Source organism: Myotis davidii, unplaced genomic scaffold, assembly GCF_000327345.1.
Source record: "Myotis davidii unplaced genomic scaffold, ASM32734v1 scaffold847, whole genome shotgun sequence".
Lineage (NCBI taxonomy): Eukaryota > Metazoa > Chordata > Mammalia > Chiroptera > Vespertilionidae > Myotis > Myotis davidii.
The window spans coordinates 2028750-2056210 of NW_006298049.1; the positions used below are offsets into that span (position 1 = coordinate 2028750).

General features: G+C 35.2%; 1 protein-coding gene across 1 annotated transcript; it reads right to left on the reverse strand.

Annotated features, from left to right (window-relative positions):
• Positions 1–3147: 3147 nt before the first annotated feature.
• Positions 3148–26448, reverse strand: ERO1A (endoplasmic reticulum oxidoreductase alpha). The gene is made up of 14 exons (XM_015570507.1): positions 26422–26448; positions 23960–24037; positions 22237–22313; positions 22055–22128; positions 20539–20659; positions 18448–18494; positions 16351–16362; positions 11545–11571; positions 11325–11417; positions 10244–10490; positions 9482–9551; positions 5661–5747; positions 5437–5570; positions 3148–3462 (listed from the first exon to the last, which is right to left on the reverse strand). The coding sequence occupies exons 1-14, from the start codon at positions 26446–26448 to the stop codon at positions 3402–3404; spliced, it is 1155 nt and encodes a 384-aa protein (XP_015425993.1). The 3' UTR covers positions 3148–3401.
• Between the last annotated feature and the right edge of the window lie 1013 nt (positions 26449–27461).

Sequence of the window (27461 nt, forward strand, 5' to 3'; positions counted from 1 at the left end):
TTGTTTCTTAGAGTGCAGCTCAGAGGCCGGCAGCGGCAGGCGGGGAACCTTGGCTTCCTCCATCATTGGAGCAAGCAAGCTTCCTGTTCGCTTCAGCTGCCTGGCTTCCGGCCGCCATCTTTGCTGGCAGTTAATTTGCATAGCACCCTGATTAGCCATTGGGAAGGGTAGCGAAGTTACGGTTAATTACCACGTTTGTCTATTATTAGATAGGATAGGGATAAATTTAGCCCATAATCTTGGGCAGATATTCTTTGATTATTCAAAAATTCCTCAATGATGTTACCTTTTCCCCTGAAAGAAGAGTTCTTACTATTTTTTCCATAATCGACTGCTTTCATAGTCCACCAAAAACACACCAAATTTTGAATACAATTTCAGGAGCTTTATTGACGCCCCTAAAGTCCACAGATCTTTGGGAATCCACTGACTGTGCTATGAGGAATATTTGGAGTGAGAATATGACCTCTAGTAGAATAAAATTATTATTTTAAAAGCAATTTATTCAACAAACATTCATTTATTAAGTGTTCATATGCCAAAAACTATGCTATAGAGATGCAAAAATGGATCAAGTTCCTTTTCCTGCCCTTAAGGAGCTCACATTCTAGTAGAGGAGGCTTTAAAAAACAAAAATAATACAGTACAATAAGTGCCACAATAGAGGTAGGTTGTAATTACAGTGGTAACACAAAAAAAGGAAGTTAGTTATGGTCCTCCTGGGATGAAATGAGAGCTTTCACAGAGGTGATGCATTATGGGGGCCTGCAGGGACACAGAAATTTTCCAGGTGGGGAAGGATAGCTAGGGCAATTGATGCAAAGAGAACAGCATGAACCAAGGTGTAGGGGACTGACCATGGTGCATATGAAGAACTGTAAGTCCATTTTATCAAAACGTGGGTGGTGGGGGACATGGGACGGGAGACACACATCAGAGAACCTTGTTAGAGTGCTTCTAGAAAACCCACTCTAGTAGCATCGTGGAACAAAACAGAAAGAACAGGCTGGGTGTAAGACAGGTTAGTGTAGTACTTTAGGTAAGAGCAATGAATTAAAATGAAAAGACAGTGATGTATCAGAGATATGGAGATAAAATCCCTAGCACTTAGACACTGACTGGATAGGGGTAAGATGGAGGAAAGGAGTGAACCTAGAGAATTTAGATGATAATGGTTCTGAATTTAACAAGAGTAAGGAAGATAGGTGTAAGAGTAGGATTGGGGGAGAATGAATGCTTTAAGACAACCAAGTAAAGATATGTTGTAGATGGATGGAGAAGTCTGGGCTAACGATAAGGATTTAGAAATCATTGAATTGGAATTACCCAAAAGTGAGAAGTGGTGGTGATTAAGAGAGCAAGAATGAGAGCCTGAGGAGTATAAATTAAATCAGGTAAAAGAAAGGCATCCAGGATTAAGTGAAATATAAGGAAATCAGAGGTTTAAAGGGGGATTTTTAAAGAAGGGGTTGTCAACAGTGTCAAATGCATAAAAAATAAAGTCAAATAAGAAATGCCTTTTGACCTGAACTGTGGATTTAGAACTGGGAGTTTAGACTTCAAAGGAAGAAATTGTTAAGAACTACAGAGCCAAAAGCCTGATTTTAGTTAAAGAGCAAGTGGAAGGTGACAAAGTGAAGATAGGAATTTATCTCAAAAAAATTTTTGGCTGTTAAAAAAGGGCAGGGGCATGAGAGAGGTATACAGACAAATTACCATTTAAATCCATCTACCACATTTTCAGAGCACTACAAATGTCCTTAAACTTTTATATATGGTAATTATTTCATAGTCCTTTGAGTCTCCAAGAATATTGATTTAACTAGTAAGTTAATGTCTTTCTTTTCCTACCCTATTCAAACGAAGGGGGAAAAGGGAAATACAACATATCGTTAAGCTTAGCTCTGAAATTATTCATTTAAAATATACAGAGTACATATTCATACATTCATTCAACAAATATTTATTGGGTACCCACTATGTGTTTATCACCACACCAGGTCTTAGGGACACAGAGAAGAAAAAGAATACAGCAGTGTAAAATGACATTTCTAAACCATTATATAAATAAACCCTACTTCATTAGTAATGTGACATATAAAGAGGCACATAATTTTGAGGTATAGTTTCTTTTTTCTCTATAATCACCATGTTATATAAATTCTTAAACCCCTTCAAAAATTTTTATCATTGAAGAGCTTTCACTAATAAAACCTCCAGAAATTACAGTTCAGTTTTTAAGGAGAAAAAGGAAATGAATACCAAAAAATAAATTAAATGACATCCCTGTGAGTTTACAGATCAAACATTAAAAGGGCAACAAAACGAACTCAAAATGATTCCTTATTCTAAAGCTTATCACATTATAGTCCCAGATTTTTTTTCCTGAAAAATATCATTTTTAATAAATTACTCAGTATTACAAACTAAGGTATGGAGGGTTCAAAGGGCCTGTCACTGACTTTCAAATGATTGAGTTAAAAATAGTATGTGTATATAGAGAGAGCAAGAAAGATAAAGCAAATATTAACAATCAATGAATCTGGATAAAAGTTCTTTGTACTATCCTAGAAACTTTCCTGTAAATTTGAAATTATATAAAAATAAAAGATTTCTCCTGAATTTATTCAATAGTAGGTAAAGTATTATGAGAATAAATGTATAAATCTTTTCAACTTTTCACAATGCATAGAAATCCCCTATACCTTTTAGTTCTGATTGTATCTTTCACCAAACAAAACCAAGCCAATCAAAATAGTAACATAATTCTAAAAGTTACTTTTTTCATATCAATATATTTTGGAGTTGCCAGATAAAACACAAAGCTAACCAGTTAAATTTGAATTTTAAATAAGGAATAATTTTTTTGTTTTAAGTATGTCCCAAATATTGCATTCAACATACTTAACTTTTTAAAAATTTTTGTTTATCTGAAACTCAAATATAACTGGGCATTCTGTATTTTTATTTACTAAATCAGTTAACTCTAAATGTATTGAAAACTTTTAGGCTGTTAATTATGGGTTATTCATGAGCCTCCTTAGTATTTTCCTATTAAACACTTGTCACATTGGCCATAGTTTTATTTATATCTTACACAAAATTCTAGTTTGAGAGACTTAGAACATCAGGTACTGTTAACATATATGAATTTAATAATCCTGATTTATTCAATATTAAACTTTAAAATTTGTACCACATTACCAAAGTATCTTTTATTCACAATATTATACATAGACAACACAATTTTAAAAAATGTTTACTTAAAATAATATAATTCTCCTTTTACAAAAGCAGCTTTATAAAATATTTGCCTTAAGACTGTCGTTGTTATGCCTTTGAATGAAATTCCACTCTTTGACCTCCATTGTCCAGAACAGGCACATCTCAACTCATTTTCTTTAACGAACATTTTGCAACAAGTTCCTGAAGTTTTCTAATTCTTTCACACTTGTAGAAATTCTGTAACAAACAAAATTTTTTTTTCACTCAGAAATTATCTTAGGTAACTTTTCTCTGAAAGTTATTCACTTTGCACTTATCGAGCACAGAAAAAATTCTTTTAAATAATTTATTTCAACAAATTTAAAGGTACATAAATCATTTAATCTATTTTGATGTACTTTAGTTCTTAACTTGATGTGGTAAAACTAAGATAGTATTGCCCAGAAATTTGTTATATTTAAGCATTCATAACTTATTATTAAAGTTTTAAATTATAGAATTACAAAGTACAAAAATATTAAAATACTCGTTATTTTAAGTAATCACAAGTATATTCATATGCTTAGTAGTTAAAGTACATACGTATAAGTAGACCATTAACAACTGCATTTTAAATATGCATAAGTATACAAGTGCTGAAAACTAATCATCATATTCAGTAAATATACAAAGAACCAAAGCTTTTGGACTTAAAAGAGTGAGAATAGTAAACATGTGATCAAATTGTTCTTACTAATTTTTATAAAAAGTAAAGTTTGTTCATTACTTCAAGTGCAGTTCAGCTCTGCTCTCCACCGTGAAAGAAGTAGCAGAGTACTCAATGAAATATAACTGTCAAGCTTCTGGGTACTAAAAAATAATTTTGGCCTGAGCCAGTTTGGCTCATTGGATAGAACACTGGCCTACGGGTCAAAGGGTCCCGGGTTTGATTCCCCATCAAAGGCACATAACTTGGTTGCAGGCTCTTCCCCTACCCGGGCCCTGGTCAGGGCTCATGCAGGAGGCAACCAACTGATGTGTTTCTCTCACATCAGTGTTTCTGTCTTTCCCTCTCTCTTCCACTCTCCCTAAAAATCAATGGAAAAATACCTTCGGGTGAGGATTAATTATAACAAAAAAGCATAATTTTGGAGGTCAATTATTTCAAACCCAAAATATTAAATCATAACTGTTAGTCCTTAGAAAATATTAGTTTTTCCAAATCTCTGCATCTTTATATATGAGGCCAGAAAGAAGTACAGATATACTTAAATTTAATAATGTAAGTGCCTTATTTCAAATTTATCTTCCAATCATTTTTATGAAATTAAATTATTTTTAAAGAATTATTAACCTTTTTACATAGGGATGAATTTACAAAGAAATTTTACATCTACCCCTATACAAAACAGGAGTTTTTCCAGGACCTTCAAAAAATATTTGGGTCCTAGCTGGTTTGGCTCAGTGGATAGAGCACCGGCCTGTGGATTGAAGGGCCCAGGGTTTGATTCCAATCAAGGGCACATGCCTGGGTTGCAGGCTAAATGCCCAGTAGGGGGCATGTAGAGGCAGCCAATCAATGATTCTCTCATCACATGTTTCTATTTCTCTCTTCCTCTCCCTTCTTCTCTGAAATCAATAAAAAATATATATTAAAAAATAATTGGGCAGCACAAGAAACTACTTTTAAAGAATTGGAGCCCTAGACCATGTGGTTCAGGGGTTAATGCGTCAGCCCACAGACTGGAGGGTCGAGGGTTCAATTCCCGGTCAAGGGTATGTACCTGGGTTGCAGGTTCAATCCCCAGCCCCAGTCCAAATGAGCAAGTGTAGCAACCAGTCAATGTTTCCCTCTCAGATTGATGTTTCTCTCTCTCCCTTTCCCCCTCTCTCCCTTCAACTCCCTAAAAAAAAATCAATGGAACTATATCCTTGGGTGAGGGTTAACAACAAAAATAATAATAATAATTAAAAAATATACAAATTCAGTAAGATGAATTTTGAGGTCCAATCAGTAAACTAATCATGACTATAAAAGTCAACAGATAAAAATAAAGAATATCACATAATGATTGTTTGTATCTACATACTTAAGGTATCATAAGATCCTAGAATTCCATAATGAGATAATTTCACTCTAAAGGATATTCCTTACCCAGTTTTATCTGAGAGCATATATGTTGCATTAGACTTACTTGATAGCAGAAACAATTTTAATACATTTAAACTAACCTTCCAAATGCATTAAATAATGATACTATTTCTTGTCTGGTGAGTTGGAATTCGTAACTGGGCCCACTTTCTGGCATATTTGCTATCAGTTTCTCAGAAAACAAGATCTTCAGAGCAGTACCCAAACCCTGAGTCTATAATAGAAATAAGAAAAAAAGGAAAATATCAGAAAATGCTTATATATAAGAATAAATGAAAAATAGGATTGAGGTAGATTTGCTTACCTGAAGCTTTCCCCACAGTCTACATTTAAAACAACCAACACAATCCATGATTCTTGAAATATTTCTAAAATGCAGTCGAAATTCCTCCTAAGAACAAGTAACAAAATTATATTAAGCTGCAGTATATAGTCAAAACTATTTTCTGAATGCCTGTGAGGTATTCTGTTGTATGTGATTATTAACTATGTCAAAGGGGGAACAAGGGTTGGATGGCATCATTTACCAAAATAAAAAGAAAGAGATGGAAGAGAAAAAAATAAAAATCTTTGACTTCATAGTAGTTAAAAAATCATAGTAGGTGAAAAAAATCAGATATTATTATTATTCAGAAATATACAGAATATAGTGAACATCCATGTACCCTTTACCAAGTTTTATAAAGAAACCATTACAAGTAAAATTGAATATTCTGAATTTAAAAAAATATATATTTGTTATTGATTTCAGAGAGGAAGGGAGAGAAAAAGAGAGATAGAAACATCGATGATGAGAGAGAATCACTGGTCGGCTGCCTCCTGCACACCCCACACCGGGGATCAAGCCAGCAACCCGGCATGTGCCCTGACCACGAATCGAACTATGATCTCCTGCTTCATAGGTCAACGCTCAACGACTGAGCTACACCAGCCCAACTGAATTTTTTGTTTTTATACTTTTAATAAATGTGTGTATGTCTTTGAACATCAGGGTACTATATTGTTTATAATAGGGCAACAGACATCCAGCTCATCCAAAAGTAATAGATGTCCTTAACTAATAAGGAGAAGAGAAGGGAAACCAAGAACACATCTTCATTTACTCCAAAGGTAAGAATTATCAATTGATCCTCCACGTGACTCCCTCTATTCTGGACTGATACTAGAATCAGCTTACAGTACTGTAAGCAGGAAACCTGACATACATTTCAGATGAAACATCCAGTGTACCAACTGACCTATAATTTGGGGAGCATATAGTGTTCTTCTCTTTTTTTCAATAACCACACACTGGGCTCAACCAGAAGAGAACAGGACCAAAGATCTAAAACTGGGAATAAATCAGTAAAGATTGGAACCCACTATTCAAAGCAGACTTCAGTTCACTCTAATTTACTCAATTCAGTCTTTCCCCAGATGTTTTATTCAGCTTGAGGCTCTGAAACAGCTGTAACATGTAAAAGATCTTTAATAGGATCCCAGAGCTTGTATCTTTTTTAATACAAATTTTGTGTTCATACAAAGCCCACATTATTACTATTAATGTTTACCATATGTTAGCAATACTTATATCTTGTGTTTCTGTATCTTTTGGGCTGAGCTTAGAATCCTAATTTAAAATCTACTTTTTAAAAATATGTACCCAGTAATATTACTCATATTACTCTTAAGGTTTTGGTGATTTGATATGAGGTTTTCTTTAAACTTATGTTTCAACTTTGAATTACAGGAAAATCATACTTTTAACACTAATAAGGGAGCAGTAAAATTACTCTAAAGTAGCTGTGCCCATCCTATGAGGTGTTGACCTCTGGGAGACTTAATAATTGTTACAAGGGCCTACAAAATCCATTTATAGACAAGTATTGTATAGAGACTGAATAAATAGCTCCCTGTGTTATGCACTATAAATTTCCAAATGGATAAAAATGTTATGATCAATAAAACACAACTTTTACTTTAAAATGTTACTAATTTAAAGTGAGTAAAGGCCTTGAAAGTTTTTGACTTTCATACCTGCAAAGGATGGAAACCTTTGTTATAAAAGATTGTGCTTGCTTTTGTAGACACTGTGTAAATTCGGTATTTGAATCCATGTTAATTCAAATACTTGAATGTCAGGCAGCTCTTAAGTAAATCTTTGTATGGCACATACAGAGAGGGTAGGTTTCTAACACTGCAAAATTAAAACCAAGCACAGCGCTTAAGTGAACTTAATATGCTAGAACCAAATTAACAAGCCAGAAATTAACTAACTCAGAACAGGAGAAAATCCTTGAGATTTCCACAAATAGCAATCAATGTCCAATATCCTGCATATATTCCAAAGTTATCTCAGATGAGAAAAACTTATGATCCAAAAAATAACCAGAACCTAATTCCCCTGTTTGTGTCCAATTTTTAGATCAACAATTAAAAGTATAACCAGGGGGCAGAATAATCAAACATGCTGTGGTTGTATACTGTGACTTATATTCCATGAAACCAATTGACCAAAAAACAATTCTCATCCAATTCTCAAATGTTTTTAAGCCTTCAAGTAAAATCGTATTCTAGTTGGAACTAAACACTAAACAATCCTCTCTCATGCAAGTCTTCTATTTCTAACCAAATACTGATAGAGCATAAAGGAGAAAAGATAAGATTTTTAAATGAACCTGTGTGACTGTTCAAATCCACGATATTCACCATAAACTACTATTTTAAAAAAGTAAGTCTCCAATATTAACAAAATTTCTTGGTTTTTTTTTTTACTCCTTTCTTGTAAAAGGATTTAGAAAAGTTATCTGTTAAATGCCACAGGACATCAAACTTGGGGGTTCTCGTTCTGATAAAATTAAAACATTGTGAGAAATATTTCTAATTTACGCAATCTAAAAAAGAGTGAATGCCGAAAAACTCTACAATAAACCAGCAAGTAACCTAAAAATAAGGAAGATACTGAAACTAGTATGGAGGGGGTGGATCTTATTACAGCATCTTCCCCCTCATTTCTAAGTTCCTGGAAGCTGTTTGGGAGGTTATATAAGCAGTGAGGTATGTATTTCTAGCAAGAATGCTTTAAGTGGGAGGTAGATGGGAGGTCAAAAATAACTGTTATCTAACAGCACAAAACTGACTGCAAAAAGGATTTTGCTTGCAAATGGCATAAAATCAGGTTCTTTCCTTACAGTAAGAAACAAAGAACAAGAAACAGAGGAAGACTGTTAAAAACATTCTGATAACATCGGCTCAGTGTTCCTGAAGGCCACCCACCTTTACTTACACAGACCTTTGTGACAAAGAACATTAGTCTAATTTTACTTGAGTCCCCCGATGGGCTAGAAATCCCCTGAGGATAGGAGCTGTCTCTCCCTTTAATGACAAAAATCATGCCTTCCCACATGGTAAGCATTTAATAAATCTTCCTAGTACTATTTTATATTTGTCATATTTTGATGCAAATAGACACAAAGATGGTCTTGCCTGAGGTTATAACTCTTTAAAAGGCAAGGCAAATTGTACACCTAAACTAATATAATACTGCATGTCATCTGTAATTAAAAATTTATATATACACACACACACACACACACACACACACACACACACACACACACATCAATAAACAAAAAGAGGCAAGGCAAAAAAAACATCCCATTTTGTGGGGTATCAGGTCTTCTGTTCTAGCCACAGCTACCTACCTGCTGGCATTCCTAAATGCCTTTCATTCCCATTGAATAAGATGAATCACAAAACAACATTGTGCCCTCTTCCCCTAAAGGAATCCTTTAATTTAACCAAAACCATTTTCAGAATTCTCTCTAACCAAAGACAGACGAATACTTCCACTCATGCTCTAGGTCCTGCTCCTTTAATTTATAACCTCTCTTTATCACATGAGCCCATCAGTATGGAACCCAAAGATTTCCGTTGTTATCTTTAACACAACACAAACTAAATCCTAAGTTGGACCTGCTTTTTGGGCTTCCTGTTTTTGAGGAAAAGAAACATTAAGACTCTGATTTTTCTTACAATTTCAGGATGTATATCAATATTTATTGTTAAGGATAAAAACATGGGTTTATATTCATTCCTGCCTAAGAGTTTGTATCTAAAAATTCAGTTAAAGTATAAAATAATTACCTTTAGTTTGTTTGCTTCTTTTTTATCCCCAGCAAAAAACGAATTCTCATCAAAATGCAAAGGAAATGACCTGCATTTTAAAACAGAGAATATTCATTTTTATATTTTAGAAAATATTAAAAGGTCTGCTAAAAAGATATTTTGCTGGTCAGTGATGAATCATATAATTAAAATAGAGTAGAAAATAGAGTAAAAGGAACACTCTGATGCCCCCAAGCAAATTCTTACCCTTGAATCTAAAAGCTAACTGCAAAATATAATTGAAGTTTGGCCCCAAATCCAACCTATTCAATTAAATGTGAAAATAATGCAGGTATCTAATTACTAAAAGAATAGCTCTTAAAATTAAAAATATATGCTTTTTAGTACCCAGGTTAAAACAAAAACATAAATCAATTCTAAAGACCTATGAACAAAATTTGCTGTTAATTATTTTTTAAGTAGTTTTTCTTTCTCTATATTGCATATTTAAGAATTTAATTTTGGATACCACTTGTCACTCTTCTATTAATATATGTGTATCCCGGCCGGCATAGACCAGCAGCTGAACATCAACCTATGAACCAGGAGGTCATGGTTTGATTCCCTATCAGGGCACATGCCCAGGTTGCAGCCTAGCTCCCTAGTGGGGAGCGTGCAGGAGGCAGCCGATCAATGATTCTCTCTCTTCATTGATCTTTCTCTCCTTCTCCCTTTCTCTCTAAAATCAATAAAAATATATTTTAAAATATATATATATGTAAGTGTAAATATATCATTTACTTGATTTCATGAAGTATTTCCAGAAGTAACATTTTGTTATCTGCATCCTGAACTTTATTCCCAGTGAAGAGTTGAAAATCTGGGCGCTCAAAGAATGGTACCACTTTAGATAAAGCCTTTAATTCTATTAAGTAGAGAAAATACAAATTCTTAAGTCTTCTTGGACCTTCTCCCTCAGTCAAAATTCCATCAAACCGCTGCTGAAATTCTGTTACGTTGTGTCCCCATATCTGTTCTAACCAGGTATCTAAGAAGACAAAAGAATTAAATATTAAAAATTTAATTTTAAAAATTAAGTAGGCTTAATTAGATAAAATTACATTAGGTTGTTTATAACTACAGAAATTAATTTAATTTTATATATTAAAGTATATAATAATATAACCATGAAAACTTTTCATAACTTAGCCTTTAATAGTTCTATATTAATATTTTATCTTCTAGAACACATGCATAAAAGGAAAATAAATTAAATGTTTCACTGAGAAACCAGGTTCAATAAAAATCAAGTTTCTGAATATAAATGTATTCATAAGACCAAAAGACACAATTAAAAATGACTATCCAGTATTACTAATGAATTTGAAGCCTTCAGGTTACTACAGTTTATTTCTAAAATGTAAAAATTACTTTAGTTCCAGAAGAAATATATTACTGATGAAAATCAATCATGGTCTCATTTTGAAGAGCATTCTTAAAGGCAAAAGAGCAACAGAAAATGCTTTTACCCATTAAATTTCAGGCCTGATGCTGGCACACAGATAAATGAGTTCTGATTCAGTAATATCTAAAGAATAACAAACTGTGCTGTTTCGGTTCTCACAACAGAAGGACATTTCCAGAGAGATGTGTAAAGTTTTGAGCAGCTTCTTAAAAGAAGGTAAAGAGCTAAGATAATGCTGAACTTTTCCTTATAGTAACTACAGTTCCTGTATTCCTGATTACTACCATTTAAGAATGAACTTTTCCTGCCTAATACTCAGTAAGGGTACTAGTGTTCCATTCAGGTAAATACCAAGAAAATGTTAAGAATACCTGAAAAAAAGTGTGGTAAAGGGAATGAAAGTAAAACATCACATACCTTGTAGAAGATACCGTGCGCTCAAGTGCACATTAATGCTTGCATGTAGGCCAGATATCAGTCTGTAGAAGGCTCTTTTTTCTACACAGAGACCTAAAAAAGGGAATTTGGAAATAGACATTTCATATGTGAAACTTGTAAGGTTATAAAATTAACTTCATGTGTCTTTTTAAAAATGAGGAAAAAAATCATTTAAATTTGTTGAAAAGTTTTCAATTACCTTCTAGCCAGCTGTAAAATGTGTTCTCTGAAATTAAAAGAAAAGTCACAAGATTACAAAAATGCCAAAAGGTAAGTTTTTCAAAAGTTTAAAAATATAGCAAATGTGTGCCAAACAGTGATTGAAAGATTGTTTGACAAAAGGTCCAAATTTTATTTGCAATTTCTCCAAAGGAAAGAGAGACGTCTTGGTATGGGTTCAGTTAAGTGCCACTCTCCTGCTCAGTCTTTGGAAGCCTTTAGCATTAAGTAGCTCAGTCTAATAACTTTCTAGATAAGGTGTTTTACAGTAAGTCAAAGCGGAATTTAAATGGTAAGTCAACACATGGAAAAATACTTAGCCTTGATAACAGTTCATGCTATGAAAACTAGGAACTCATTATAGGTTTTTTTTAAATTTGAAAAGTAAATAAAAATTATAAAGTAGAATTGGAAGTGTATATAACTCAGAGTATTATATACCATTCAACATCACTTATATTCTGTGACCTAATAAGATCACTGTTAATATAGTTAGACCTAGTAATTCTGCTTTTAAAATTATGTTCTAAAGATATAATTCAATGCCCAGACAGTGTGGCTCAGTAATTAAGCATTGTCCTATGAACCAGGAGGTCAAGGTTCAATTTCCAATCAGGGACATGCCCGGATCAACAGTGTGGGCCGTGCAGGAGGCAGCCGATCAATGATTCTCTCTCATCACTGATGTTTCTATCTCTCTCTCCTTCTCCCTTCCTCTCTGAAATCAATAAAAATATATTTTTTTAAAAAGAAATAACTCAAAATAGAGAGGGGTTATGATTTTTAGAAAGATGATTATGCTATATATATTAAAACCTGAAATAATTAAAATGAACAATGATGCCTAATTTAACAAGACAGAATACTATATAACTAGTTAACATGGTAGAATAATATAAAAGTATTAAAATGACAATAATGGTTCCCAGGCAGGGTATGTACTGGAGGCAATCAATTTATGTTTCCCTCTACCTTCTTGTCTCTCTCTCTAAAAAAAAGAAAAAAAAAAGCAATAAAATCATTTTATTTAAAAAATATTTTAAATTAAATGACAAGAATGTGTAACATGAAAATATTTATCTAAAATAATATACTAAGGGACATAAATAATTATAACTATGTAAGATTCTAAGTATGCATTTACTAGTATAGCAAACATTGTACTATATTGTTCTTTGGCTACAGTTGCTTATAGTAGCCCTAACTGGTTTGGCTCAGTGGATAGAGCGTCGGCCTGCGGACTGAAGGGTCTCGGGTTCGATCCCCATCAAGGGCATGTACCTGCAAGCACATCCCCAATAGGGAGTGTGTAGGAGGCAGTTGAATCGATGTTTCTCTCTCATCGATGTTTCTAACTCTCTATCCCTCTCCCTTCCTCTCTGTAAAAAATCAATAAAATATATATTTTTTAAAAATAAAGTTGCTTATAGTAATTTTAAAAATGAACCAAGAAAGCATAAAAGTAATGGAAGAAATGACAAAAAGAATAAATCAGACTACTTGAAAACTTAAAATGTCTATTGGAAAACTTCACAAATAAAAACAAAATACAAACAACAAAGTGTATAAAATGAATGGATGTTTCAAATTCAACAAAGGGATACTATCCTAAAAATATAAAAAGCTCATAAACTGAATAAAAATGCTAACGTGCCCATTACAGATGGGCAAATAATATGAACAGAGAATTCACAATGAATAAATACAAATGGTAATAGACAAAAATTGCTCAGTCTCATAAGTAATAAAAAAATACAAATTAAAACTATAGAGATACCACTGTTAACAGTAAAGATAAAAATATAATATTTAATGCTGACAATGGAGGGGTAAAGTCAGCTGGCACAGTGATTGGAAGGGGTGTAAATTAGCACATCCTTTCCATGACAAAATGCAATCTCATCCTACGTATCAAGAGCCTAAAATGCCATAATCTTTGATCCAGTAAATCCATTTCTAGAAATCTAGGCAGTTAGAGATAAATGTTTGAATACCCCCTAAAATTATGTGGAAGCCCCCGTGAGGGTATTTGAAGGTGGGGCCTTTGGGAGGTAATTGGGTCAGTTGAGGTAATGAGAGTGGGGTCCCCATGATGGAATTAGAGTCTTTATAAGAAAAGGAAGAGACCCAAACTCTCTCTCTCTCTGCCATGTGAGAATACAGCAAGAAGGCTGGCTATCTGCAAGTCAGGAAGAGAGCCCTCCCAGACACCAAATCTGCCAGCACCTTCATAGGACTTCCCAGCCTCCAGAACTGTGAGAAAGTAAGTGTCTTGGTTTAAGCATCCCAGTCTATGGTCTTTTGTCAAAGCAGCCTGAGCTGACTAAGACATAGGTTAAGGAAGCCAGTAGCCATGGGAATAATCTATATATATAAAGCGGTAATAAGCAAATTAGCCGGGCGTTACAACCGGTTCAGGAATAGGCTGCATCACGACCGCTCAGAAGGAGCTGCGTGCACAGATGGGAGGGAGGGGACTTCGTGCCACCCCCAGCCCCAGTGGACACACACCAGGGGTGGGGGGGGGCATGCTCCAAGCGGCCAAGGCATGGCTCAGAGCACGCCCCGGTGGGTGATGGCAGCAGCCGGAGCGATGCAGCTCCAGTCCCAAATGCCTGGCAGTGGCAGGAGCAAAGCAGCCCGGGTCCCGGTGCGTGGCTGCGGCAGCCGGAGTGAAGCAGCCCGAATCCTGGGTGCCTGGCAGCCGGAGAGAAGCAGCCCGGGTCCTGGGTGCCGGAGGGAAGGAAGGCCTATTCTTTCATGAATCTTTGTGCATCAGGCCTCTAGTTATATATAAAACTATAATATATCTATCATTAAAATTGGAATAATAATATACAAAACTATAATATTTCTATTATTAAAGTATACATATATAAATAATCATTATTATCAAAATGTTAACAGAGAAGCAGTATGAGATAGTAACTAAGAGCATGGATCCTGGAGCCAAACTGCCTACTTGGAATCCAAATTCTGCTACTTACAAGTCATATGATTTTAGCTGAGCTGCTAAATGGCTCTGGGACTCATTTTCCGTGTAATACCTCCTAGCACAGCCGACCTGGCTTAGTGGTTGAGCGTCGGCTTAAGAACCAGGAGGTCACAGTTCGATTCCCGGTCAGGACATATGCATATGCCCAGATTGCGGGCTTGATCCCCCACTGGGGGCATGCAGGAGCCAGCCAATCAATGATGGGTTAAATGAAATCATATTTATAAATTTCTTAGAAGAAAATTGCATGTCATCTTAGCCATTATCATTATCAGTGAATTTGGAGTTGTGGGATTACAAGTGATGTGTTTTCTTATAAAAAAAACCTTTAGTTTTGTGGGGGTTTTTTTTCAAATTTTGGACTGTGAATGGGGCAGGGAGGAGCAAGAGTGTGATATTGTTTGGGACCTAGCCTTCTGATGAAATTTTCAGTTCAGTTTTATAATCTTGATGTAGTTTTTCTCAGCTTGACCTGACTGTAATCCAGTTCGATAATCACCTAATCTGACAGCTTTCAGAGGTAACCTTTTCATATCTGACCAAAATGAATACATACAAATACAGTCATAAAAAAGATAGTTTCTCTAAGCAGAGCCTCCACAGATTAACAATCTTTTCTCTGATGAGAAGCAGGTTGAGATCTTCAAATAGTATTGGGAAAAAAAAACAACCAACAAAATAACCTTTCCTGATGTAGGTGGAATACAGCATAGAACTAGGAGCACCCAAGGCAGAATAAAGTTACTCAAAACTGAAAATTATAGGCTCAACACTAACAGTAACAAAATATAAGGCTCCTTGGAAAAATAATATCACTGCTAAAGAAATTTCTCATCCAAAGAGTAGGGTATGACTCAGTATTATTTTTTATTTTTGTTTTTTATTGATTTTAGAGAGAGGAAGGAAGAGGGAGAGATAGAAACATCAAGGATGAGACAGAATTATGGGTCAGCTGCATCCTCAACGCCCCCTGCTGGGGAATGAGCCTGCAACCCAGGCATGTGCCCTGACCAGGAATTGAACCATGACCTCCTAGCTCATGGGTCACATTGAGCCACACTGGCTGGGCCTGATTCAGCATTACTTCTAACGTACAATAATAAAATAGCAATGTTGTAAGACATTAGTATTACTTTTTTAGACATAATGCAAAAGCAATTCATAAAAATAATGTTCATAAACTTCTGAGGGAGAGGGAAGTGATACTTCACATTTAGCCATTTTGTCTAGCTGGACTAAAGCTAAGTACAGCTTAGTCTTTTCATACTGTTAAACAAGTGGCCTTAATAACAAAAATCATTTTGATCTTGCTCATAAAGCAAAAGGATTCTGAAAAAGACAAAGTAAACCTACAATATGTCAAAAAGTTTAGCATTAGAATTAGAGAGTTGGCAATGATACCTGCACCCAAGAGTAGCATATACCTTGGACGCCAGCAAATCAACACTCTGATCATGCCTGGAATCTTCCTGTATGAGTCCTAGCGGATCCTCGAGCTCAACCAGTAACAGGGTGTTCCCCTGTCTAGCTTCCACGTGCAGTGGAACACGTAGGAGTGAATTATCAGAGGCTGATGCCTGCTGCCCCTACTGCCTGATCCCAGACACAAGCAGTCATTTTCCCTTAACCTGTGCTTTCGCCTCCAGAATTTTAAATAAAGAAGTAAAAATTAAGGTATGAAAATGTTACTTCTGAGTCTCAGAAGTGAGAAGAAAAAAAAATTTTCCAAATAAACATCTGAATCTGTAAGAAAAGTCATATATGTAATGTATGATAAAGAGATCTACTTACCTTCACTTTTCCCTGAAAAACAAAACAAAGTGTTTATTATTATAAACTCCTTCCAGATGCCCCTTTTAAAATACTATACTTCTATAAAAATAAGACTTTTAATAAGGGTTAGTTTTAGCTCATCAGTTCATCTACATAAGCAGAATCCATGAGATACTCCTGGCTGCCACTCTTATCGGTGATAGGAATTATGCCAGATTAGTGGCATCATCTCCAAGAGCCCCAATAAAGAGTAGTTGCAGCTCATATAAGATTTAATATGGGCTAACAGGAGAGGAAAACCTAATCTGTCACCTGAGAGTGCTCTTGAATACCTTAAGGACTTACGGGTATTTGGCTGGCAGAGGCTTTCTCCACATTTATTTATCCTAAAGCTATAACGTAGTTTCTGCTACAGATTTGAAACCTCCAGACTGACATTATAAAATTTGACTCTATTCAGGAATATTTTTAGAGACTATTTGTAAGACTCAAATTATGCACAATTCAGCAGTTGGTATGCAGCTGCTCATTTACTATGGAAAAATTATCTTCATTTGCCCACTTTCATTCAACGCTATCACTGTCTGATTATTAAGTAACATATGCTCATTGCAAATATGTGTTTTTTAAAAAGAGAACACAAACAAAATAAAAAACATCATCCAAAACTCCCTCTGCCCAGAGATAAATACCATTTACATCTTGGTAAATGTCCTTTTTGTTTGTGTATAGATATTTAGCTATTATATTTTTACAAATATGTATTATACCTACTTCTGTAATGTTTTGATACCTGTTTTTTCTCAATGTGTTATTGATCACTATTGACACAAATGAATACAAATTTTATCAACATTTATAATGGCTATGTGAATATACCATAAATCATTTAACCACTTCCGAAATGATAAACATTTAAATTGTTCCTATGTATCTTTAAGATAAGTGAAGGTGGCTAATTAATTTATCAGAACGACCCTTTCACAGGGATCGCCTAAGACCATCCTGCATATCAGATATTTACATTATGATTCATAACAATAGCAACATTATAGTTATGAAGTAGCAACAAAAATAACTTTATGGTTGGGTCACAACATGAGGAACTGTATTTAAAGGGCCAGAAGGTTGAGAACCACTGATTTAGGGGATGATGCAACCCATTGCTTTTGAGGAGGAAATTTATGTTTATGGACTATATGAGATCAGCAGCTGTTCAAATAAATTTAAAAACAATAACCTCACTTATTTGCTAAAAGCACATCAAAGATTTCATCGGTAAGCACATATTCAGAGAATAGGTATAGATATTATAACTGCTTATTACAGACTGGAGAAGGGTTTGTGTCCCTTCTGCACCTACACAGTGCCTAGCATATAGTGCATGGTGGATAATCATTTGCTGAAGGAACAAGACCATTAAATAAGGACACTTTTCATCCATCAATTATCTAACAAACTCTATGATGTGCTAGGTAGGCTCTAAATTAACAGATGAAACCAATAAATGTGTCCAAAGTACAGTGTAGATCAACAGATATGTAAATAGTAGTCAAACAATGCTAAACAGTGGAAAGGGCTGTAAGAGAAACAAGACATGGCATCAGATCCCTTCCTGAGAAGAGACCACTTCTAGTTTGGAGGACCAGCGAAAGCTTTTGGAAAAGGAAGCCTGTGGGCCAGACCTTAAGTGTAAGTAGAAAATGAAAAACGTTAATGAGTTACAAAGACCTGTGAATTTGAAATCAGACTCCCAAATAATTTCAAGTGTTGGGAAAGATTTGAGGCAAAAGGTTTTGGACATTCATTTAACTAGAAAATGAGTAAAAATAGTAGAAAAACTGAGCACATATTATGTGAAAATGCATAGGATATACATATAACTTAATCTTCATACTATGGTAGTCTAATACCAGGAACTTTATTACAAAAATACTCCTTCCTGAAGTGCATGTCAAACACCAATTTCTCTGCAAGAATAAGGTATAACTTCTATGGAAAAAAGGAATACTAGCATATCACTTCACGTGCTCTTGCCAACCCTTTTCAGGCCTTCCCCTCCCCTAACCAAAGTTCACTCGCTGATGAATATAACAGTGCAATTAAATAACTCACCTTGACTGGAAGCCAAAGGATTTAAAGGTCTTTTAATTGTCTGTGGCCTGGAATCAAAATAAAGTTTAAAATATAAATATGTCATCTATATTGTTACTTAAGTAAAAATGAAAATTATCTCAGAAAGTTTCTTAGTGACTACATCCAAAACCAAACTGTTTTATTGAGCTTATAAAATATTTAGTTTTCTCTAATTGCTTTAAGGGAAGCAATTTAAGGGAAGGTGGTTGTTATTTGTTTTAATGATAACAGTTTCTGATCTTTTCCCATTTTAACAGCCAGAATGTCATTTCTTAATCACCTCTTCAAACAAAGGAAGAAAAAAATACCACTCATGCTCTTCTCCTGGAGTACACTAAAATGCTTTTAAATGTATTACATACACATATGTGTGTATATGCCACAAAGTACACTCCAAATTGAAAGACAAACAAAAAATGTAAATACCCAACACAAACATTAAAATAAAGAAGAAAAAAAGTGTGGGTAGATTATCTTCCACTTAGGAAATCTTAGGCATCTCAGTTTTCCCTGTGGCCATCAAGTTGGTTATGATTTCAATAAAAGGTGTGTTTTTTTAATAAGGATAAAAAGAGAGTTAATATGTCACTAAAGTGCTTTTAAATCTCAAAATGAATATTCATTAGGATCATTTTGTGAAGTGTAGGGATTGTTTTAACATCCATTATTTAAATTTTACAAATTTGTACAAGTTGGGACATTTTGAGAACAGAACATGTAAGTTATATTTTAACATGTTCAATTTAGCACCTCATACTAAACAGTGGAAAGGGCTAGAAGAGGAACAAGACATGGCATAAAATATAAAATACCATTTATATTTTAGAAATATTGTGGTAATCGTGATATAAATTAGTTAGAAAAGAACTATAAAACTAATTCAAAATCTAACAAGTGCTTCAGTTGGACTCTATTTTAGTTCACTTAAAAAAAAACCAGTCTTTAAAGTAAGTCAGTAAACCAAACATAAACATTCTGAATAATAGTCAAGAGTATTGAAATGAAACATATGGTAGAAATAAGTAAATCACGAAAACTCTCCACTACCCAAACTGGAGAAATTCTTCAAGTCAAAAAAAGAAACAGTCTGACATTTTATGGGTAGAAGTACACTTGCTGATCTCTTATGTTTATATTTGACTTATAAAAAGTGAAATGCATTATTGCCATATCTGGAAACTCCAAAGATTTTCCCAGAATTCCCCGTCATCTCTGAGATAGCATAACACACACACACACCCACACACTCTCTCTCTCTCTCTCTCTCTCTCTCTCTCTCTCTCTCTCTCTCTCTCTCTCCCAAAAACCAATAAGCACATTGTTTAGAGCTTAGAAGCTTAGAAGTGAGTAAACTTGAAGTATGTCTCAGTCACCCAGTGATCAAAGTGACTGCTTCCACTATAGCGATTTAGAGTACCAAGTGGGTTCTTTGACGGTGGACAAACCACTTAAAATCAGCTTTCCAAATTTCTGTTCCTCCATCTCTAAACTGTAAGGACTACAACACAGGATGACTGGGAAGACTAAAGGAGAAGATCTATGTAACATGCTTATTAGCACAATGCCTACACAGAGTGAGTGTTCAAAAGTGTTAGTTATTTTAATTATTCTGTGAAATTAATTTAACCTTGAAGTGAGTAAAATAGCTATAGGTACAAAAAGAGGAGTAAAAGTCACCAAAGAGAGAATAAGGAGTTATATATTTCATCTATTCTCTGCCACTAACCATATGATTTTAGAAAATGAAGTAAATCTCTCTCAGGCTCTAGGTTAGCTCATCTAGAACACAAGGCTCTCTGACCCCACTCAAGGAACATTTTTAAGTGCCCACAACACTCCCATAAAAGTCTAATACTATTCTAAGTCTTTTAAAGAAGAAAGATATTTGTTGAAACATGTCTACATGTTTTCCCAGAGGAGACCTGGTTTCATGAATAAGTATGTTCCTATGTCCCCATACATCCTTTAACAAAGTAAATTTCATTTGTACTTAAATTATTATTATTTTGTTTGTTTACAAAGAGAAATCCCTGCATCTCCTAAAAATTTATAAATGGAAATTACACGTACTTAAAACAGTTTTCTTCATAGATGACATTCCATATCCTCCAAGCATCTGGTCCCTTGTAACCCGTGTAGCGCTCAGGATTAAGGAGCAAGTCTACGTACTCAGCATCAGGAGACTGTATGTCTATAAAATAAAAGTTTCTATTGAAACTTTCTTCTTTACAGTTATCTTTAAAAAGCTAGTATAGAAGTATTCCATTGATTCTAAGGCATCACAGATGTGTCAATGCCTCAGGGACGTAAAAACAACTTTTCAGGAGAAAGATAAATACTTTATTTCTTAAAGTATTACAAAGAGTATTACACACGTTTCCTTTTCCCCCCGCCTTGACATTCCCCCGGCTTCCCCCACCCCCAGAGTCTTGTGTCCATTAGTTATTCTCATATGCATGCATATAAATCCTTCGGTTGATCTCCTACCCACCCCCACAACCCTCCCCAGGGTTCCCACTGTAGTTTGACATTCTGCTCAATGCTGCTTTGCCTCTAGGCCACCTCAACCTCACCGGGGCCGTCTCGACCTCACCAGGGCCGTCCTGACCTCACTGGGGCCGTCTCAGCCTCACCAGGGCTGTCCCAGCCTCACATGGGCTGTCTAAACCTCACATGGGCCTGCCTTTCCTTTTTAAACGTTTTTATTGTGGTGAAATATATATGACATAAAATTTACTATTTTAAACATGGTTAAGTGTACAACTCGGTGGTATTACATACACAATGTTGTGCAACCACCATCACTGTTTCCGACCTTTTCTATGACCCCAACCAGAAACTCTATAACCATTAAGCAATAACTCCCCACCTCCCTTCCCTCCAGCCCTTGGTAAACTCTAATCTACTTTCTGTCTGTATGTGATAAGTTACCTAATCTAGATATTTCATACAAATGGAATCACATGATACTACTAGCCCTTTTCTGTCTGGCTTATCTCATTTAGCATTATATTCTGAATGTTAATTCACACTGTAGCATGTATCAGAACTTTATTTCTTCTTATGGCAAAACAGTATTTCATTGTATATAGGTACTACACTTTCTTTATACTGTACATTCATCCATTCATGGAAACTTTTCCCACCTCTTGGTTATTGTGAATAATGCTGCTATAAACATAGGTGTAAAAATAGGTTTCCCTGTAGTCAGTCTTTTTAGGTGTTTGCTTAGGAGTTGAATTGTCAAGTCCTATGATAACTCTAGGTTTACTTTTTGAGAAAATGCCACCAACCACTACACTTTCTTTATACTGTACATTCATCCATTCATGGAAACTTTTCCCACCTCTTGGTTATTGTGAATAATGCTGCTATAAACATAGGTGTAAAAATAGGTTTCCCTGTAGTCAGTCTTTTTAGGTGTTTGCTTAGGAGTTGAATTGTCAAGTCCTATGATAACTCTAGGTTTACTTTTTGAGAAAATGCCAAACCATTAGAAAATGAATTTATAAAAGTCATTTTTAAAGAATTATTTTTTTCTTGGGTACAATCTTAAACAAAATGCATACTATAAAAAAGGTTTTACCATCAGCTTCACAGAAGTTGTCTGAGGAATCATCATGCTTGGTCCACTGAAGAACGGCCTTCTGCGTTTCCTCACTTCAAACAAAGATAACAGTGTTATTCGTTTTTTAAAGTTAACATTTCACCTGGGGGAAAAAACAAAACAAAACATAAAATGCTGCTGCTGCCAAAAAAAAAACAAACCTCAGAGACTCATCCACAGCTCCAAGCCGTTCAGCCTGTTCACATTCTTCAATGAGATTATTGCCTTCTTCAGAATACTGAAATGAAAAGGGGAATAAATAGAATACAACTTTATTGCATTTTTTAAACTTTTAAAAAGGAATTTTTTAGCAATTGGCTATGACTTCACTTGTATGTTAACAAGAAAACATGGGATTGAAATGAGCAAAATCAGTTTAGAATCTGTAATAAATAAGTAAATAGAGGGAAAAGATACAAGTCTCTCATAATGAAGAATTCCAGACAACTTATATCCTCAAGGAGATGAAGCACTCCGTAAATGTGGGCTGTGCATAGTGGTGACTTCCTTCCAAAGAATACAGTACGAAAAGGGTGAGAAAGAATAAATCTATGGTGGAGAAAGCTGACAAAACTACCTCAACCAGGTGATCAAGGTCAACTTTAATAGAAAGAAGTCATATTGGCAATATGTGACATGACGTTACGTGACGTGATGTGACAAGACGTTATGTGATGTACATGAGGAAAATGGCACTTTACTTCTGTGGTCTTCCTCCCAAAAACATAGCCCCACTCTGACCATGAGAAAAACATGAGACAAATCCCAACTGGGGGACAGTCTACAAATGCCTGACTAGTACACCTTCAAAGTATCTTATCAAAACAAGCAAGGCTGAGAAACTGTCCCAGCAAAGAGGGGCCTAAGAGATATGACCCCTAACTGTAACTTGCTATCCTGGATGCCATCCTGAAACACAAAAAAGACTTTAGAGGGAAACCAAGGAAATCTGAATAAAACGTGGACTTTAGATAGTAATAATGTATCAATATCGGTTTACTAATTGTAATAAATGTATCATACAAATGTAAGATGTTAATCACAGAGGAAACTAAATGTGGAGTACATGGAAACTCTGTACTATCTTCACAATTTTTTCTATAAATCTTAAAGTATGAAATTAAAAATTTATTTAAAGAGAAAGAGACATAAGAGACACAACAACCAAATGCAATGTATGAAATATATTTGGTGTGTTTTTTTTTAAAGCTAATTCTTTTCTTTTAATATATTTTATTGATTTTTTTACAGAGAGAAAGGGAGCGGGATAGAGAGTTAAAAACATCGATGAGAGAGGAACATCAATCAGCTGCCTCCTGCACACTCCCTACTGGGGATGTGTCTGCAACCAAGGTACATGCCCTTGACTGGAATTGAACTTGGGACCCTTCAGTCCGCAGGCGGATGCTCTATCCACTGAGTCAAACCAGTTAGGGCTGAAATATATTTGAATCCTGTTTCATACAAGCTATTAAGATACTTATGAAACAACTAAAGAAATCCAAAGCCTGATTGTGGTTATTTTTTTAAGTATATTTTAATCTTAGGGATGTATATAAAGTATTTGTAAACAAAATGATTTACCTAGACTGGTTTTAAGTACTTGGGAGAACGAGGTGGGATGTACAGATGAAACAAGATTAACCACACACTGGTAACTGCTGAAGCTCTGTGATGGGTACATGTTGTGGGTTTGTTTCCTCTACTTTAATTTTTCCTTTCATGCTTTAAATAACAAAGGGCTGAACAAAAGAATTGGAGTCATTGAGTACAAATAACTCTCAAGGGGTTTCACTGTGAAGGGGAGCAGAGAAGTGGTATAGAAGTGGTAGGGGAAATGAGTCTTTGTTAAGATACTGGATACATTAATCCATATATACATACCTTGTAGCTTGCAGATTTAATTCCATCAGGAACTTCATCCTGAAAAAAGAAAAAAAATGCTTTTATATGACATTTATCCTACTGATAAAGTATTTTAAATTTCCATTGATTTATGAGAAAAATTCATGAAACAAATTATTGAAGTTAACATTTTTTAACTGAGAACAGTTAGGCAGTTATAACATTATTTTCTGTTAAATAATAATTCAACAACAAATTATTCTATGGATTGCTGGTATATATTTCGCATGGAAATGTAAAAATAGTCACTTAGTTATTATACAATGTGATGCTCAAATTGTCCACATTTGGCCACTAGGGGACCCACTTATGCTTACTTGATATTTGCACCTGTGTCTTTTGATATTACCCCAGTTATTTTTGTTGTTGTTGTTTAATTTATCTTTATTGTTGAAAGTATTGCAGATGTCCCCCTTTTTTTCCCATTGAACCCCTTCACCCCGCACTGGCCCCTCCCAGGCCTTCACCACACTATTGTGTGTGTCCATGGGCTATGCATAGATGCATCTAAATTCCCCAATTAATCTCTCCCCACCCACCCCCTCTACCCCAGTAATCTTTAAGAGCATTTTTTATTTCTGTTATGACAAGATACTCCAAGTTCATCTTGTATATTTCTTGTTCCAGTCTTGGAATTGCTTGTGGTGTTTTTTGTTTGTTTGTTTGGTTTGTTGGTTGGTTTTGTTTTAAGAAGGCTTCGTTCTTTTCAGAGCAAAATAGAACCATTTTTTAGTCAAGCATTGGCCACTTACCACCTACAGGGCCTATCTGCCTATCATCAAAGTGAAGCTGTGAGTGCAGATAATGAGGTACATGGGAGAACGCTGTAAATTGCAGGCCCAATGCTAAGTATATCCCTGAATTAGAGTTTGCTCAAAGGGGAGGACCCACACAGCGACATGCACTTTATCATGTACCCTTCAGACTCTGAACCAGGTCAACATGTGTTCTTTTCCTATGCCCAGGTATTTAGATGGTTTCTAATTTTTTCATATAATAAACCATGCCAACTTTATAGGCCAATTTCAGCAGAATTGACATCTCTACAAAATTCAGTACTGCTTTACAATCATCTTTGAACATTTGATTATTTTAGTCAGTGAAATTCCTAGTAGAATTGCTAGGTCCCGGATATGTACCTTTTTAATGTGTTTGATACATTTGCCAAATTGATCTTGAAAAGACTTCACCGTCGGAGTGCTTATTTCTTAACACTGGCTGTTGTTACTCTTTTTCGCCTGGGCCACTAAGTAATGGAGGAGAAAGAACCATGTTTCGATTCACTGTAAAGGAAGTAACCAGTGTTTCAGCTTACAGAGAGGGTCCAGCCTCTGTGGTGAGACCACCAGCCACATTCAAATATTCTCTGGAATCAGGAGTGTGAATCAAAGGGTATGCATTTTAAAGACCACGTTTGAGGCAGAGAGTTTCAACTTTTATTATTTTTCTATCTCCTGCTGGGTCCCAGAGTATAACTTGAACCAAGTCTAAATTGAACTGAAAAAGGAAACTGGTGTTGGTTCCCTGTTTAGCCCAAAAAGGTGTTAACAAAACAGCAGCAGACGATGTGAAGTGGTGAGTTAACTGCATTTAACCTTGTACATCAGGTGAAGAAAGAATTGTTAAGTGTTTTAGGTGTGGTAACTACATTGTGTTCATAACGTAATGTTCTTGTTTTAAAGATGCAGACTGAAGTAGAATAGATGTCAAAATATCGGTCATGTGCAATATAAATTCTAGCTATGAAAGCTGATTATTCAGCCTGGAGCAAGTGTATCAAAGTATTTGAAATGATCACTAATCACTCTTTGGTTCTGACAGACTGCCCTATTTTGGGATCCGTTGGAACTGAGCCCAGCTTGTCCTAAGGGGAATGTAAATGGCTCACTGCCTCACTGCCACTTACAGTGGAGTTTCTCACGTCTCCCCCCTCTGCTCTGCCTTCCCCTCTGCTCCCACGGTGTGTACATGTTCAGTACATCTAGTACTGGGCTATCACACTTGCATTGCAACTGTCACTTAGTGTTTGTCTCCCCTATTAAACCATAGCTCCTCATGGTAAAAGCTCATCTTATATGTCCAGGTTGTGGCACACAGTAGACCCTCAAAAAATACTCACTACTGAACCAAATTACATTCCATTGCTAAGCGATATTCCTTTACCAGTTTTTTCTCCATCTCCTTTCTCATCTTCCTCCCCACTCCTCACAACACTGCCAGTTATCTTTCCAAAATCTTGCGTCTAATCATGGCATTACAAACACACACACACACACACACACACACACACACACAATATATGCATAATTATAATCTAATTAGAAGCTCGGTGTACAAAATTCTTGCACATGTAGGGTCCCTAGGCCTAGACAGCCATCAGGGCCAATCGGGGCCTTCTTTCCCCCAGCTGCCGGCTGGGGCCTTCTTTCGTTCTGCATTACCTCCCCCCGGTGGTCAGCACACGTCATAGCGAGTGGTTGAACTCCCGGTCGGTCGAACTCCCAAGGGGGCAATTTGTAATATTAACCTTTTATTATATAGGATAATATCTTTAGTGGCTAAACATCATCTAATTATCTAAAAGCCGACTCTCCATTATGAAACCAGTTCAAGAAAAAAACAGACTACTGGCATGAAAGGCACTCTGTCCCATTCTGCAAAAGGAGAAATAACTAGATTCTGTCTCAATTTCTCAGTACAAATTGCTAACTTCCACCTGATGCTTTCTTAGCATTTCTATGTGTTCAAGTCAAGTAATAAACATCTATCTTTTAGCATTTCTAAAATGCTAAAATTGGTTGTTGTCTCTAAATTTTACAGTAATATAGGTCCCATCCTCAGTCAGTCCATCTGGGAATCGATAAGCTATTACTTGATTCTTAAGCTATTACTTGATTCTAAGTATCTCTCAGGTTTCCTGCCCCCTCCTGTCTTCTTAAGGTGGCGTCCCCTAGCTCAATCCTTCATTAACAATAATCAGAAATAATTGCTACTTTAAGATGAGATCAAATTTGTAATAATTGTAAAACTATTTGCTTGTTCTAAGGTTAATAATAGGCCATTTAGTAAGGAAATTCAGCATGAAAAATAATATCCCATTTAATGTACAAGTATAATGAAATGCCTTTATTAAGTATCTGCCGTATTTTTGCATTTTAATAAGTCATATAAATAAGCTATTGGTCAATTTGAATTTTCCCAACATTTTTTATATTACTAAATATAAATTCTAAACTTATGAAGTAAAATGAAACATTTAAATTAATAATATGACTTTAATGATAAACTCATGCTTTAATCATAGTAACATAAGGTGTTTCATAAGTTAATCTTTGAATTTTCAAAAGCTGTACCTATGAGGATTAATATAACTAAAAGCATGCTTCTCATTCATCTAGTGGTAAAATACTAGTAAATAATCTTATATTTACCTCAATTCCACATGCTAGATAGGTCAAATGGCAATATTTAAAAAAATAAA

Coding starts and splice junctions, on each gene's coding strand:
- ERO1A (XM_015570507.1), bottom strand. CDS start 26,448: ATGACGTGTGCTGACCACCGGGGGGAG. Junction 18,495..20,538: donor TATGAAGAAAACTGTTTTAA/GTACGTGTAATT, acceptor TTTTGATTCCAG/GCCACAGACAATTAAAAGAC. Junction 5,571..5,660: donor GACTGTGGGGAAAGCTTCAG/GTAAGCAAATCT, acceptor TTTCTATTATAG/ACTCAGGGTTTGGGTACTGC.